Source organism: Vulpes vulpes, chromosome 9 (genome assembly GCF_048418805.1).
Source record: "Vulpes vulpes isolate BD-2025 chromosome 9, VulVul3, whole genome shotgun sequence".
Classification (NCBI taxonomy): domain Eukaryota; kingdom Metazoa; phylum Chordata; class Mammalia; order Carnivora; family Canidae; genus Vulpes; species Vulpes vulpes.
This window is the reverse complement of record NC_132788.1, coordinates 7,345,913-7,363,097: the sequence shown is the minus strand read 5'-3', so window position 1 is coordinate 7,363,097 and position 17,185 is coordinate 7,345,913. Positions and strand designations below refer to the sequence as shown.

The window sequence follows — 17,185 nt, the reverse complement described above, 5'->3', positions numbered from 1 at the left end:
CACCTTTCTTTCTTTCTTTCTTTCTTTCTTTCTTTCTTTCTTTCTTTCTTTCTTTCTTTCTTTCTTTCTTTCTTTCTTTTTCTTTCTTTTCTTCTTTCTTTCTTTCTTTTTTTTATAAATTAATTTTTATTGGTGTTCAATTTACCAACATACAGAAAAACACCCAGTGCTCATCCCGTCAAGTGTCCCCCTCAGTCATCACCTTTCTTGATAAAACTCTCAACTCTTGTTGAACTCACTCTTGTTGAACTCACTCTTGTTCTCAGTGAACAAGAAATAGAAGGGACCTTCATCAATATGATTAAGGGCATTTATGAAAAACCCAGAGCTAACATCATTCTCAGTTGTGAAAGACTGAAAGCTTTTCCCCTAAGATTGGGAACAAGACCAGCTTACTTGCCTTTACTACTGATATCCAACATTGTGCTAGAAGTTCTAGCCAGAGCAGTTAGATGAGAAAAAGAAGTAAGAGGCATCCAAAAGGGGAAGTTAAACTGTCTATCTTTAGGTGACATGATGCTATAAATAGAAAATCCTAAACACACAATCCTACATACAAAAAACTATTAGCACTAGTAGATGAATTCACAGTTGTAGGGTACAGGATCAACACCTCACAATAAGTTATTTCTATATGCTAACAATAATAATCTGCAAAAGGAATTATGAAAAGAGTTTCATTTACACAATAGCATTATATGTCAATTTCTTTTTTAATTTTTATTTATTTATGATAATCACACACACACACACAGAGAGAGAGAGAGAGGCAGAGACACAGGCAGAGGGAGAAGCAGGCTCCATGCACCGGGAGCCCGACGTGGGATTCGATCCCGGGTCTCCAGGATCACGCCCTGGGCCAAGGCAGGCGCTAAACCGCTGTGCCACCCAGGGATCCCCACAATAGCATTATAAACAGTAAAATATGTAGTAATGAATTTAACCAAGGAGATGTAAGACTTTTTACATAAAAACTCTAAAATACTTTTGAAAGAAATTAAAGAAGACCTAACTGAGAAGGCATCAGTATTCATTAAGCCTTGGAAGACTTAATATGGCTAATCAGTTTATTGTTTCTGCAGTTCCCATTGAAACCCCAGTGGCTTTTGGGGTAGAAATTGACAAGCTGGTCCTAAAATTCATATGGAATTACAAAGGACCCCAATAGTCAAAATGATTATGAAAAAGAACAAAATTGGAAGGGGCAGCCCGGGTGGCTCAGCGGTTTAGCGCCCCCTTCGGCCTGGGGTGTGATCCTGGAGACCTGGGATCGAGTCCCATGTCGGGCTCCCTGCATGGGGCCTGCTTCTCCCTCTGCCTGTGTCTGTGCCTCTCTCTCTGTGTGTATCTCTTGTGAATAAATAAATAAAATCTTAAAAAAAAAATTGGAAGACTCATACTTGATTGCAGATTTTTCCACAAAGCCACAGTGAGCAAAACTGCAGTATATAAAAAAACAAGCAAACAAAACTGAAAAAACTACAGTGTAAGGATAGACATATAGGTCAGTGGAATAGAAGTACAGAAATAAACCAAATTTTTCCATACACTAAATTGCTTCAAGAAGCTTTGTATGAGGATATCTCTTCTGTTTCACTGATCCATAACTATAGCATTTTACTATTACTTTTGCCATGTTCAGCATTTTTATTTTTCCAGATTTATTTTTTGAATAAAGAATAAATTATGTGGTTTGAAAATAAAAATTTACAGAACAGTATGCAATAGGAAATCGCTTTCCCATCCCTTCCTTCAGCCACAAGTTCCCCTTTCCTAAAGGCAGCAAATGTTAGTAGTTCATTGCGTATTTTTCCGAGGAAATATTAAATATGTCTTCCGCCTTTTATACAAGTGATGGTGTACATTAAGCATTGTTCTGAACTTCCAATATTGAGTATTTGTTTTGAAAAAACTCTACAAACTTGGCAAAATATTTTTATTGTTTTAGTTTGCATTTCTTTGCCAGTGTAAAGTTTTTCAAATGTTTATATTTAAGTTTTTGTTTTTGTCTTTGTTGATTTTTCTTTGAAGAGTAGTCTTTTTCTAGTTTATACTATTTATGTGAGCTAGCCCTAATCCGACCCTGTTTTCTAAATTTTAAAATTGCACTTAATGCTTTAGTATACCAATTTTAATCTTTTGTGAGTATCTTGGAATTTTTTAGGTATTTATACATATTTTTAATAATTTCTTTTTTTTTTTTAAGATTTTTATTCACATGAGAGAGAGAAGAAAAGCACGAGTTGAGGGAGGTACAGAGGGACAAGCAGATTCCCCACTGAGCAGGGAGCCTGACATGGGGCTTGATCCCAGGACCCTAAGATCATGACCTGAACCAAATTCAGACACTTAACTGACTGAGTGACCCAGGAAGCTCCTAAAGTATTTTTTCATGGAGGCCCGGTTTGCATAGATAGCCTGCCAGGGGCCACAGTGTTTTTTGAGCTTTTCATTTTTTTGTTTTTGTTTTTGTTTAACCTAATCTCTACACTCAATGTGGGGCTTGAAATCATGACCCTGAAATCAAGAGTCCCTGCGCTCAACCCACTGAGCCAGCCAGGTGCCCATCTTTTTATTTTTCTTTTAGTTATTTTCTATATTTCTTAGAGTTTAAATGAGCCAGAAATGCTTTTTAATAAGTAGGGAGGAAGACTTGCTTCTAGTTACCAAAACATAATATACTTTTAATCAACAGAATGAATAATTTGATCATCCAGAAATATCGTGTAACACTTTAAGAAGTAAGTTTCAAATAAGTTTTTTGAAAAATCAAAGATTATTCAACAAAGTGCTGCTGGGAACTTGGTTAACAATTTGAAAAAGAGTCAAGTTAAGTTTGCACTATACCTATACAATGAAAGTAGCCCTGGAATGATAAAGTAATAAATCTTCATTCTGCTTTTATAGTGGAAAAACTTATTTTAAGGTGCTAATAAGGTCTGGATAGGTATTATAATTATGGTGGTCACAGAAGATCATCAGGATCTATCTTTGAACTCCTTTAACGTTCAGAGGATATCCTGATACTGTTTGGTATCCTTTGTTTATAAAATATGCTGGAATAGGAATGCCTGGGTGATTCAGTCAGTTAAGCCTCAGACTCATGATTTCGGATCAGGTCATGATCTCATTGGTGGTAAGATTGAGCCCCATGTTTGGCTCCATGCCCAGAGGGGTCTGCTTGAAATTTTCTCCCTCTTCTCTTCCCACTTGCATGCATGCATCTTATACTCCCTTTCTCTCATATATATATATATATATATATATATATTTTATTGCTAGAGTAGGACAGTGCTTAAAGCTGGCAAAAGATTCATTAGCATTTTGATGTTGTCCTTTGGATGACCAGGCACCCCCTTTAAGGATTGTTTAGATATTTGAAGACTAGAATTTTACATATTTTTTTTCACCCCATGACCCTTAGGGGGGGAGGTGAATACTTCTAATAACCCAAAATAGCTTCCTGGGATGCCTGGGTGGCTCAGCGGTTGAGCTCCTGCCTTCGGCCCAGGGCGTGATCCTGGGGTCCCAGAATCGAGTCCTGCATTGGGCTCCTTGCATGGAGCCTGCTTCTCTCTCTACCTATGTCTCTACCTCTGTCTTTGTGTCTCTCATGGATAAATAAAATCTTTAAAAAACCAAAATAATAGCTTCTTGCTGCATATATTAAATTTAAATATTAAATTTCCCAAAGTTATCTTTTTTTTTTTTTTTTAAGATTTTATTTATTTACTCATGGGAGGCACAGAGAGAAAGAGAAGCAGAGACACAGGCAGAGAGAGAAACAGGCTCCATGCAAGGAGCCCGACGTGGGACTTGATCCCAGGACTCCAGGATCATGCCCTGGGCGGAAGGCAGGCACCAAACCACCAAGTCACCCAGGGATCCCTCCCAAAGTTATCTGAAGTAGATACTTAATCTTTAAAATACAAGTTAAGGGACAGCTGGGTGTCTCAATTTATTAAGCATCTGCTTTCTGCTCGGGTTGTGATCTCAGGGTCCTGGGATCAAGTCCCACATTGGGCTCTCTGCTCAGTGGAGTCTGCTTCTCCTTTTTACTCTCCCTCTGTACTCTCCTCCGACCTCAAATAAATAAAATCTTTTAAAAAATAAAATGCAAGTTAATTTTGTGCTCTTTCTATATATGCGTGTGCTTGCATGTATGTATAAATAGACTAGGAAAAAGGTGTTTTTTTTTTTTTAAAGTTTATTTAAGTAATCTCTACACCCAACGTGAGGCTCAAACTCACAACCCCAAGATCAAGAGTTGCACATTTTTCTGATTGAGCCATCTAGGTGCCCTGGAAAAAAGTTTTCTTTTTTCTTTTTTCTTTTTTTTGGAAAAAAGTTTTCTTAAAGCAAATTTGTTGCTTAAACATCTCGTGAATTGTTTTGGTTTGGGATTTCCCTTGTAGGTATTTTGAGAAGCATGACTCTTTACATAGCTGCTACCTATTTTATATTGTTGTATTTTATTTATTTGACATCAAATTACTTTATGCATTTTGGATAGATAATACATACATTTTATTAAAAAAATTCAAAAAGCACATATAGTGAAAAGCAGTTGTGTAAGTCACCTATTGTTATTCTCACTAACTGTTGTTCCTCAGGAATAGCCACTGTTTCCATTTTCTTGTGTTTCCTCCCAGGGATAGTTAATAAGTCTGCAACTACTTATATATTTATTCCTATAAACAAGCATGAACATAAATGGCAGTATGTTGTGCACATAGTTCTACACTTCACTGTTTTCACCTAAACATCTATTGAGGAGATACCAAATACTCCTTTAGCTTTTAATGTGTCAGACACTGTTGTAAGCACTTGTCATGTCATGTGTTAAGTGCTGGCAGCAACCCATGAAGTAGACGTAAATATTGCTTCTGTCCACTTTATCTAGATGAGGAAAATTGGCACAGAGAAGTGGGGCAAAGGAACCACAATTCAGTTTCAGGCAATCTGGCCTTTCTGTACTCCTTATTACAGCTATGGTATTATATCTTTATGCATTTGGTTGACGATACGGAATTTGCAGTTTTTGTGGATCAGGATTGATTAGTGAGTTCATATGGTTCAACCTAATAAATAGAATTGCCTCACTTTTTAAAACAATTGCACTGAATTCCACATGTAGATGGCCATTCTTTTTTTGGGGGGGGGGGAGTCAGGTCTGTGCCCAATGTGGGGCTTGAACTCATGACCCCAAGATCAAGAGTAGCATGCTCTTATGGACTGAGCCAGCCAGGTGCCTCAATGATTTTTAAGTTGATACTTAGGTGGATCCCAATTTTGATTTTACAAACAGTACTGCAGTTAGAGATCTTTTTGTTTTTGTGATTTTTCACGTGTTATAAGAGAAGTGTGTCAAATAGACATTTAAATCTACTTTTGAGAAATTGCCTTTCAGAGATGATAGAAATTTGCACTTTCAGTTGTAGTATGTGAAGATGTAGGAAAGAATATGCAAGTTTCTTGTACCATATTGACAGGTACATATGAGTTTCATACGTGTTTGGTAATGTGTTCAACTGCATGGGATCTTGGCATACATGATGATTTAGCTCTGAGCTCTGGTGTTTTTTTTTTTTTAAAGATTTTATTTATTTATTCATGAGAAACAGACAGAGAAGTAGAGACACAGGCAGAGGGAGAAGCAAGCTCCATGTAGGGATCCTGATGTGGGACTCGATCCCAGGTCTCCAGGATCATGCCCCAGGCTGAAGGCGGTGTTAAACTGCTGAGCCACCCAGGCTGCCCAGAGCTCCATTTTTCTAGTGTTAGAATATATGAGTAGATTTTGGGACTTCATAGTCTTGCTTATGACCCTGAGATCATGACCTAAGGTGAAATCAAGAGTCAGACACTTAACTACCTGAGCCACCCAGGCGCCCGTCAACCCAACTCTTAAGCCTCACTTCTTCTTGCCCCTCTGCCAGGAGGGCCCTTAGCTATAGCTGTGCAAAAGTTGCATTTTCTTCATTGTACCACACCTCTGCATTTTTGTACAAATGTCTGTTAGGTTCTAAGTGTAGACAGTATTCAAGTAAGGATATATTCCATCATTTTCTGAGTTTAAAACTCTATTGCAAAATTCTCCTTCAAATACCCAGGATGTTTATATTTTGTAAATCATTTTCAAGATTTTAAAATTGCTTCTTGCTGAATTTTTCCTAAGACTATGTATTCCATTTATCCAGGAGTGTCAACTAAACATATTTTTGGCTCCCAGGCTTCCTATGTTCTTGAGTCTTCCTCTTCATGTTTGAAGGTTTCCCACTCACTACTATCTTACTATATTTGACCCTACCCAGATTGGCTGTGGATGCAAGTTCAGGCTTACGACTGAGAGATTGGGGTTTTGTTTTTTTCAACCTTTCCTTTCTTCTCCCCATTAAGATGGTTGATCTTATTTCTGTAGATTCTTAGCTGGCCCTTATTTATTTATAATTCTTGTTATTCTATTAAATGCTACTTGGAGTTGCTAATTCACAGTAGTGAGCAGAATGATGCAAAAATGATTATTTCCACCTTATGCTATTCTTTGTGACCATCTTATTTCCACCTTACACTAAAGAATCCTTTCAAACTGGATTTATTTTCTTTTTTAAAAATTTTATTTATTCATGAGAGAAACAGAGAGAGAGACACAGATACACAGGCAGAGGGAGAAGCAGGCTCCATGCAGGGAGCCTGACGTGGGACTCGATCCCAGGTCTCCAGGATTACGCCCTGGGCTGAAGGCGGCACTAAATTGCTGAACCACCACCCGGGCTGCCCTCAAACTGGATTTCTTTACCAAGTTTTCTCTATTTACTGTAATGCATATTTATCTCCTCTGCTTCTGGATACATTCAGCACTTAGAGATTATCTAATATTTCCACATATTATAGTAAAAATAACACATTGGTGGTCAGCATTTGTTGATCTGCAATGTTAATTTGAGATTTATAGGTAAAATCAAGTTTTAGATTATCTTAGGATGTGGTGTAGTTATGGTTAATGAGATGCCATGTCATAGATGAAGTGTGAGACAGGGAAGAGCAACATACAGTTTTATCTGTTTCATCCATTTTTTCTTTTTTCTTTTTTTGGCAGAGAAACTTTTCCATGTCTGTAAATAGTGCTGCTGTCCTGAGATTGACAGGACGAGGAGGAGGAGGAACAGTGGTGGGGGCTCCTAGAGGTCGAAGTTCTTCAAGAGGGCGAGGTGAGCTTTCACGTGGAAGACGTAATAACAGAGGGAGAGAGAACTTAAACATATTTTTATTCTTGATTTTTAAAAAACAGTTCTTTGACATTAACTGTATACTAAGTGTGCTGAACCTTTGTTTTCTGGACCATTTCTCAGTGTATCTGTTCCACACTGCCTGATTTGGAACAGAGGAGGATAATTCTTAAGTGTGAAGGATTCTAGATGGTCCTAGTTAACTTTGGCAAAACCTCATGCATATTCCTCATGCCCAGGAAGCCTTGCGTTTGGCTATAGCGCCCTAAAGTGCCTCGGCTGCTGGAGCATCACTGAAGTCCCTGCAGGCCTCTGTAACACAGAGTTTTTATATAAGGCAGTGTACCAGGAGTTATCCCCAGCCAGAGAGAATCTTGAGTAAAAACTGTCTCATCAGTACGAGGGGTATTTTAGAGGTAGAGCAAAAGATAATAAACAGTCACTTATTTAACCTGTAGTTTTATAGATTTGTGTCTCAGAATAATTATTATTTTGATATTACTTTTTTTTGTTTGTTTTTTTGTTTTGCTATTTGCTATTTGCTCCACTTTGTGTTCATTGATTTTCTGCAACATAAGGGCATTCTGGATGTTTGTAATATATGTATTCAGCATTTACCTCTTAAGATGGTTAAATCATAGCAGTAGCCTAAACATACGCTGTAAGTTTTTGAAGAGGTGCTTTAGAAGTGGAAGAATTGGATATCTACAAAGCTAGAGACTGTTGTCTCCACATACCATACCACCCAGATTGTTGTGATCGAGTGTGGAATATCTAAATTCTTTTTTCTTAAAGCTATGCCTTATGAATAGTTTTTTATACCCAGTCTTTACAGAGACTGTGCTTTCCTGTGAAGAGGTTGCTTTCATTTATTCAAAATGTGGGAATAATGAAGAAGCTAACTAAATTCTCTACTTGTAGACCAGGTACATTACCAAGGTATACGTGGTTTTTCCTTCTGAATTTGTTAGTTTCTAGAACAGCAGTTTTTAACCTGCGGAGTTGTGAGAAGTACCTCTGCAACAGAATACTGGGTGGTGAAATTTAGGCATGTGTGTGCTTCAAAAGCTCCATCGGTCATGGAGATTCCCACATGTAATTAGGTTCCATTGGTCCAGAATTCATTTGAAATTTTGCATCTGGGTGGTGTAGTAATGTTTTGGAGATGGCTCTGGTCCTCTCCTTGGGTGTTACTTGTGTTTTTCTCTGGTAAGCTGGCAGCAGGGAGAGGTTACACTCAGGCAGCTTTCCCTATTGTGCTCTTTAGAGTAAGTCCTGCAGAGGTTAATACTCAAGAAGTGTTGCCCATAAGCAAGCTGTTTCATTAGCCTCAAGTCATCACCAACTTTGTGTGCCGCAAATACCAGTTTTCCCTAAACAGTTGTTAAAAAAATTCCATATCAAGAAATAAGTGAAGGATTGACAAAATTCTCCCTTTCTTTGAACTGGAGGATTATCATATATCCCACATTCAGGATTTAAAGAGGGTATGCGCAAAAGATAGATACTGTGAGAGAAGTGGTGACTTAACGCTGATGTGAACAAATGGCATGAAACTATTCATATAAATGAACTGACTTGGAAAAATAGTTCCAACACCATTGTCCCAACTGTGATTTCCAATAATTTCATAAGACCATTAATCTGGTTCTGTTTTTTTCACTTAGTACTTAATTTTGACTTAACGCTTTAAGTAATGGTTATTATGGCTTTGTTTTACACGGGCAGAGCTAATATTAGATGATTATTTGGCTCTTTTTAGCTTGAGGAACCTTTGATGTGAAAATCGACTGACTTCTAGATTTCTAAATATCATGAACTAGTAAAATTTAAACAAATGGGTGGGGAAACAATAAAATTATCATCTTTCTATTTTATCTGGTTAATCTGTTTAACAGTACAGCAGATCCACACAATGGTCAACCACCTGGCTTCGTCATCATTAAATGGAAGTATGTATGTATGTGTGTGTATATATATACACACATATATATATTTTTTAAAGCAAGTATATTTTATTCTCCCAAAATAATTAGGTGAAATCTCAGACAGGGCAGTTCTTTAACTATTTAGCTGTGTAAAAGATTCATCATGTTATATACACTTCTTATATGAGAACTATTTTTTTTTGAGAACTGTATTTATATATGATTTTGGTCTTTGTACTTTGAAGATTGTTCCTTATGTTTTACAAACTGGAGAGCTCTAGAACCTGATTCTTTTTATGTGCCCACTCATGAATCTTAAGTCTGATAAGGAGGACCAGTACCAATGCTGGTTATAACTGGCAGAAAATACTTTGTGGTGTGCTTGTTTTTCTGGTAACCTGAAGGCTATTCTTTATATTCAGATTTCCAAAATAAAACTCACTTTCAAGATGTTATGTACTTAATGGTTTATTTGAGAAATTTGTTCTCTTCAGAAGAGAAGACTTTCACCCTATAAAATCATCATTGTGGGAGATTATCCCAGTGTTACGTAACAGTTTGTGTTATATTGTTTTAGGATTTTAGATAAAATGTATACATTTCCTAAGGAGAGAGGTACTGAAACTGGGAGTTGACATTAAGTCGACATAAAGTTAAATTGACAGAACTAGAAGGTAATTTAAGATTATTATAGTTTATACCTAGTCCTCACTTCCATTTTATAGATGAAGAAATGGATTACCTGGACTAGTTAAAAGGGTGCCCATTGTTTCCTAAAATTACCCACATGTAATTGTGTGCATTTTATAATAAGATTGTATAAAGCACAAGTATATTCTGAGTCAGGTTTTGATAAATTATAAGCAAGAAGTGGAAATCCTTTGTGGATATTTGCAATAATTATTTAACTCAATTGTTGGCTTGGAATGCATTCATACTTTTGTTCGAGTTTCATCATCATTTTTCTTTGGGTGCCTTTACACTGGTAAAGAAGTTGAGCTACGGATAATGGCTAAGATTTCACCTAAGTACAGCCGTAGACTCCTCTCCCTTTTCTAGTTTTCTGACCTGTGTGTTGAATACACATGGTGCACAATAGTTGAGAAGACCTCACTTTGCACAGAAGGTATAAAGCTAAAAGTTCATATGGTTTTCTGTCACCAGACCAGCAATTGGATGTATACTCTTCCTGACCCTAACTGTGCAGCTTTATCATTTATATAAGTGGAGTTATTTTTTATAAGTATTATTCTTTGGCATGCTTTTGTCATTCAACAGGATAATGTAGATTTCTTATGTCAGCATTTTATCTTTTGTGGCTTCATAGTGTTCTACCAAATTATTTTATCAGAATTTATTGGCTGATCCTTTATTGATTAGGTTGTTTCCGGTGTTTAAGGTTGCAATGAACACCTTTTTACATATGTATTTGTGTGTTTCTGTTAGGATAAATTGTAGTTAGAATCATTGAGTCAAATTTTGATAGATTAACCTCATTGCCTTCAATAAAGACCAGTTTACACTTGAAGGCCTAGAGCCTCTTAATCCCTGCATTCGGCACATTTTCACCACCAGCCCACTGTTTCAAATTCAGTCTGGATGCTTTTCTTACTTGAAGACTTGAGCAAAGGGGAAAGAGTGCCTTTGTTGCTGAGGAATATGCTTTAAGAAGTTAATTCTCAAAATTAATAGAGTTTGACCCTATTAAATTATTCTTTCTTTGGAGTTAGATAAATTATTTTAACATTTGTGCTTGGCTTTTATACGTTATCTGTTCTCAAGCTCTCCAAATCTTTCATTTTTGTTGGAAATAATCCAATAAAAGGTCCTATTTGTAGTAATAGTTTATTGATCTTAGAATTTTACTGTTGAACTTTGGTATTAAAGAAATGAATGTTGATACTGTTTCTTGTTTGGGGATGGGACTCTTCCATCTGTTTCTAACTTGTTTCTTTCAACTTCCTGTGGTCTAGCCTCTTCAGTGCCAGTTTTGGCCTTTCAGGTAAAGATCCATCAGATCTTGCTAAAAGTTTAATTATAGACCTCCTCTTTATGGAGAGACAGAACTTCAAGATTAATCTTTGGTGTTGAGTATTTTCCAAAGTTGACATCTGAGTATCATTTTTTCTGTTTTCTTATTTTCAGGCAGAGGCAGAGGTGAATGTGGTTTCTACCAAAGAAGCTTTGATGAAGTAGAGGGTGTGTTTGGTCGAGGAGGTGGCAGGGAAATGCATAGGTCACAGAGCTGGGAGGAAAGGTAACTAAAAGATCCAGATCTTGGTATAAAGGCTGCTTGGTGTAAAAAACATTTTTTTCTGCTTTATGCAGAGGAGATACTTCTGTGTATAGTTCTAAGATTTCATTTAAAAAATGCTGTTAATTATCAGTCTGTAAGAATTTTTTAACAGATCCTTATTTAAAGGATGAAACATTCTAAATGAATAGGTTCATATGTTAGTGCCAGCATGGGTATTTCATAGTTTATCACATTTGCTATTTGTTTAGCATTCAGTGGGAAGCATTAACAATTGACATTTTATTGTTTGTTGCTATTAGTCAAAGCATCTTCTCTGTTATTTGTAAGTTTTTGTGATGTTTGTTGATGAGGGAGGGCAGTTGCACAAAGTTGTATGTGCAAAGATGTCCACTGTGATGATTATAATAAGAAAAAAGCCAAACAGCTTAATATCGCTGTGGTTTCTTATATAATGATATACCCACACAATAGAATATTAAATAACCGTTAAAGTTAGGATGATTTTGAAAATATTTAATGATGTGGGAAAACACATTCTAAAAGTATATTAAACTATAGCATATATGTAAAATCATGTATCTAATTTTAAAAAAGAACATTTTTTCTGGGTAAATAGAAGCTAGTTAGATTTTGGTAAGTGAGATAGTGGATATTTTTGTTTTTATCTTTGTGCTATTTTGTATTTTCCAAATGCTACAATAATTATGCATTTGTTTTATAATTTGAAAAAGAAAGCATGCTATTAGAGAAAGATAGGGCAGTGGGTGTCATGGATGGAAAGTCTGTATATTACTCTCAAGTCGTGTTTGAAACTTATTTTATCTTTTCTAGAGGTGACAGACGTTTTGAAAAACCAGGACGAAAAGATGTAGGTAAGGCTTGCTTACTGTTTTGAAGTATTTTTATCTAGACTTCCATGATAATAATTCGTAACAAGGCTCAAGGATACATTTATTAAAAATTAACTCATTACCTGTACCTCTCCAGTAGATGGAGTTGTAGCATTGCTTGCATTAATAATTCCATGGGTCTGTGAGGGCTCTGTTGCATGAAACTAGGGGTGGTGAACATGACCAATAGGATTTACTTGGATTAGCTTTTTAGGTTTGTGTGTTCTTGGGAAGGCATATATTCTTTATTAAGGCTACCTTGTGAACTGAAATTTCATTCTGTTAACTCCCTTTTCCAATGTAGCTACATCTCAAGGGTGAGAAGAAATAGGAAAAATGCTAGAATGCTTGTTTTCATGTCAGAGGGCAAGTGCTAAAACTTTGAATGTTTTTACTTTAGTCTTTTATTCATCTGGTCTTTTAGATGTATAATCTTTCTTTTTTTCTTGTTTTGAGATGAGAGCCCTCAAAATAAATTATAGTTAAGGGTAACCACTGAATTAAAAGGTATGTAGTAAGGGAATAAGATTTCCGTGTTTGTGCTCAATTAATCATAGTTTATATTAAAAAATCTATAATGTTAAGATGGGCTTTCTGACTGATTAAAGGTACTACCTTCCAAACTGCCAGTGGGTAGTAATGTCTGAGAGGAAAAAGAAATGCCGATTCACAGTAATATTGGAGTTATGAAAATCACCATGCAAGATCCAAATTCCTACAAGTACCAGAAAAAGTCTACAGAGTGTGATTATATCTGACAAGAGTAAATATTTCTCAAAGATATGTTAAATATGTAAATATCACTCGCAGGCTGATTTGCAGATTTTTTTTTTTAACACTAAGTAGTTACAGTAGTCAACTTTGCATCACTGTTTTCATATCAAATTCATTTTTTCAGTTATTTAAACTTCTCATTTACTAACATGGCATCAGGAATAATCAGTTGTATTTATATTAATGAAAAGTTGTTAAATGAGTAACACAAAGAAATTTAGAAGACTAGGTAAGTTATTGCTACTTGAAAGGCTTTACTTGTGTCATAGACTATTGGATAAATACTATCTTGGGGCATTTGTTTAGGACTTTTGCTTCTATCCTTTTCTGATTCAGTACTTCTGCCAGTGAATATGGAAAGATAATGAGGGGTAATTTGGAGTATAGGGTTTTGAGTCAATGATCACCAGTAATCTAAGTTCTCAGACATTCAGTAGTTTCATAATAAATGAAGGTAAGAATGCCTTACAAAATTTTTGGTATTAAATAAAAGTATACGGGCCCATTTATTTGTTTAATAGTTATTGAGTTCCTACTCCTTTGATAGGCCCTGATAGGCCCTGTGTTAGGTGCTATGTAAATAGTCCCTTTTTTTGGATGACATTGTTGGTATGTGACCAGATTTTCAAACTATACAGTATTTAGAGGGATAGCTATAAAGTAGAACTGCTGGGACTTGAGATAATTATTAAGATGGAACAAGAGATCAGATCTAATCAAATGGAAGTTTAACAGCAGAAAATGCCAAGCAAGTCTTGCATAAACTCTAGAATTGAAGATATGGAGTAATGGCATAATAGCATCCTGCTGGGGAAAGGCACAGCCTTCTCAGCTGACTGCGGGATCAGTGTTAACCAGCAGCGGGATGGTGCCGAGCACAGCATTTACTAGGACTGAAGTGTCCTCATGAGGCAGGCGATAGAGGTGCCTGCTGTCTTTTTTATTGACACAGGACAGCTTAAGTATTGTGTGCAGTGGCCATACCCAGAAGGGATCCATATGTTGGAGTAGGATGCTTAGGGCATTTGAAGCCCTGTGATGGGGAATACATGAAGGAAACAGGGCTGTTTACACAGCAGACAAGATTATGGGCAGGACAGGGTGGGGAGGAGGGTTTTTAGGGTTTCTCTCTACAAATATTTGCTTAACAGTCATAAAAGAGGAATTAAATTTGATCTGTATGAGTCTAAAGGCAGATTTAAGGAGGCAGATACTCGACACAATCCTAAAAAGGTCTACTAGAGTTGTCTGAAAATGGTTTGGGTTGTCTTGGGAAAGCAGTGTGTTCCCTGTTAAGACAATAGCTTGATTTTAACTGTTTTACACATAGTTATATTTGGTGGTTTGGATAGAGTGTAAAGTTTCTTTTTTATCATTGTTTTAACTCTTAATTCAATCTAGGTTATTTCCCCAACTACTATTAAAAATACAAGTCTTTTTCTTTGTCACCCTATAGGTATATCTGTGAAAAGATGAGTTCCATAAAACTAAGTTGATGTGAAGTTGTTAAGAATATAAAGAAAGTTTTTCCTATTAAAATATCAGGGCAAGTTTCACATATATATAAATAAATCATAGTGGATTTTACTGAGTATTTTTTGACAAGATGCACACTTCAGGTTATATTAACTGCTAATAATTCTGAGCCTTTCTTTTTATAAGCAATCCATTTTTGTTGAAAATATTATAAAGAGATTTGTTCCTAATTGTATCTTGCACTCTTCAAGAATGGCAGTTCTAAACTAGATTGTTGGGATAGAGTGATATATATATATATATATATATATATATATATATATATATATATATATATATATATATTGGTCAGTTGTGAGATGTTTTATGACCTCAAATTAAGATTTGGAATACTGAAGTTTCCAGAATACTAAAGGTTCCAGAATGACTTGTTTTTAAAATTAGTGATGATTTATATCATGTATTTGCTGCTTATATGAAGAGAAGTGAGTGTGTTTACAGACATCTGGGCAAGAATTGTGAATATTCCCTGTGAACACACCCTTGGGACAATGTGGAGGTGGAAAAGGCCTTCAACATTGGAGTTACAATTGCTATTCAGTAGGAATTAATTGTTGCAGAGGGAGATCAGTTAGGGTGATGAACTTGTATGATTCTGTGAGGAGGAAATTGAAAGATCATTAAATAAAAATTAATCCAGTTGATACCAGTAGGTTCATCTCAATATGTTACCAATTAGTGGGTTTTGGTGTGAAATACTTTAAAGTAGACATAAGAGCCTTTGATTATAAGGCTGCTTCTAGCAGTAGTAGGTATTATGGGCTTATACATATATAAAACCAGACCTTATGATATTTAGTAACTACTTGTCTAATTTGTTGGGATTGTCATGCTGTCTATATTAGCTTCCTAAAGCACTTCTTTTTTTTTTTTTAATTTTTATTTATTTATGATAGAGAGAGAGAGAGAGAGAGGCAGAGACATAGGCAGAGGGAGAAGCAGGCTCCATGCACCAGGAGCCCGACGTGGGACTCGATCGCGCCCTGGGGCAAAGGCAGGCGCTAAACTGCTGTGCCACCCAGGGATCCCTCCTGAAGCACTTTTAAAGTGAATTCCATCGTGGTCTTCCTAGTCAGGTATCCAAGATAGCATTACTGGGCTCCCAGGTGCTCCCAGGTTAGTGAGCTGTACAGCCAGAAATTAGAGCTGCTGTTCCCACCTCCCAGGTCTTTCCCCCTCTGTCCATTTGCACTTCCTTCTCTTGAAAGGATAATAGTATCTTGGCAGAAAACTTAATCCTTAATGTAGAAACTGATTCTCTAAAGTAAGTGAAAGAATCATGAACAGTGTTTTCAGAAGCTTTTCAGCCACCTAGACAGAAGTTTTTGATTGCATTTCTTAGTTGTCTGCTTGTGAAACATTTATTAAATAGCATTAGTATACCAACAGAGTTGTTTTGGGGTATATGTGGAGGAAATCACATCTAGTTTTCAGATGCAGAGCTTATATATACATAGTGTACTTTGAGAGTTCTGTGACTTGAATGGAGAACATGCTGTGTCTGCAGGGAGCCTCATCCCAGATCTTGCTCACTTTTGTCACTTTGAGCACCTTCACTTAACGGGTGGAGTTGTGATCTGTGTAAGTGATGTAGAGCTCTTAGGAAAAAACGTATCATGTAAATATTTGATACTACTTTATTTTCATAGATTATGTGAATCTGGTTACTTTATTATAGAAATAAGAATTCCTACTGTCTGTATGTGTTATGGCAGTCCTGGGTTGGAAAAAAAAGTCTGTTGGAAAAATTAGCCTTCCAGAATGCCTAAAGTTTCCAAACAGCAGAAGTTTACCATAATTAATTTCTGTGTTCTTGATATTTTCTTAGACCACTCCAGAGTTCTTTATTTTCTTTTCCTTTTGGTCAAAGAATAGAAAAATGTGACTTGCTGCTCTGTCTTGCTCTTCAGAACTGATTGCCTTTATAGGCTCGTGTTTATTTTATGGAATGATTCCTGGCTGGGTCATCACCAGTGGGGAGGGTTAATCTTTCACTTTCCCTACTAAGACCTGAGTAAGGGAAGTTTTAGAAAAGAAGAGCAGCCACAAATCTACTTGAATTCTGATAAGGGTGACTTTTTTGGGTTCTGTTTACTTTGAGGACAGTTTATTATTTTTTTAAATCAAAATGAAAAGCATGCAGAGAATGGTTTTAAATTAAATTGGAGGTAAGCGAAAAGGGTTCATCTAAGTATATGTAAAATAGAAATTGAAGCAGAGAGAGCATAATTTTCATGGAGTATTAGACTTGGTAAGAAATAATAGAGTTTATCTAGTCCAACCTCCTACTGGTGAATAAACACTCATTTTGTGTTTATAGAAAAAACTATTTGAAGTTGGAAACAGGAATTTGGGTTTGAAAATACTTGTTGCCTAATTTTTTGCTTTATCTATTGGAGATGTTTTTCCTATTTGAATTATAAGTAACTGAACTTTTTAATCTAAAGCCTTAAATATATTTGCATTTATGAGTTACTTAGGGTGTCCTGTTTTTTTTTTTTATACCACTGAATGGATCACAGGTAAGAAGGGAATGTTTTTACTTAGGTCAGAAGCCATTCAAATGAATCG

At 36.1% G+C, this 17,185-nt stretch overlaps 1 protein-coding gene across 7 annotated transcripts in view; it reads left to right on the top strand.

The window, feature by feature from the left end:
- The window catches only part of GIGYF2 (GRB10 interacting GYF protein 2), a 136,176-nt gene that overhangs the window by 44,251 nt on the left and 74,740 nt on the right, over window positions 1-17,185 (top strand). For 5 of the 7 annotated variants that reach the window (XR_011994119.1, XM_072719143.1, XM_072719144.1 and 2 more), the window contains exons 6-8: window positions 7,100-7,211; window positions 11,303-11,414; window positions 12,246-12,286. Coding sequence is in view for 6 of the 7 variants with exons in the window: in XM_072719143.1 (XP_072575244.1) it covers window positions 7,100-7,211; window positions 11,303-11,414; window positions 12,246-12,286 (265 nt within the window). In the remaining variant the exon portion in view is untranslated. The remainder of the gene's footprint in view (window positions 1-7,099; window positions 7,212-11,302; window positions 11,415-12,245; window positions 12,287-17,185) is intronic. The other 2 variants (XM_072719148.1, XM_072719147.1) reach the window with 1 other exon arrangement.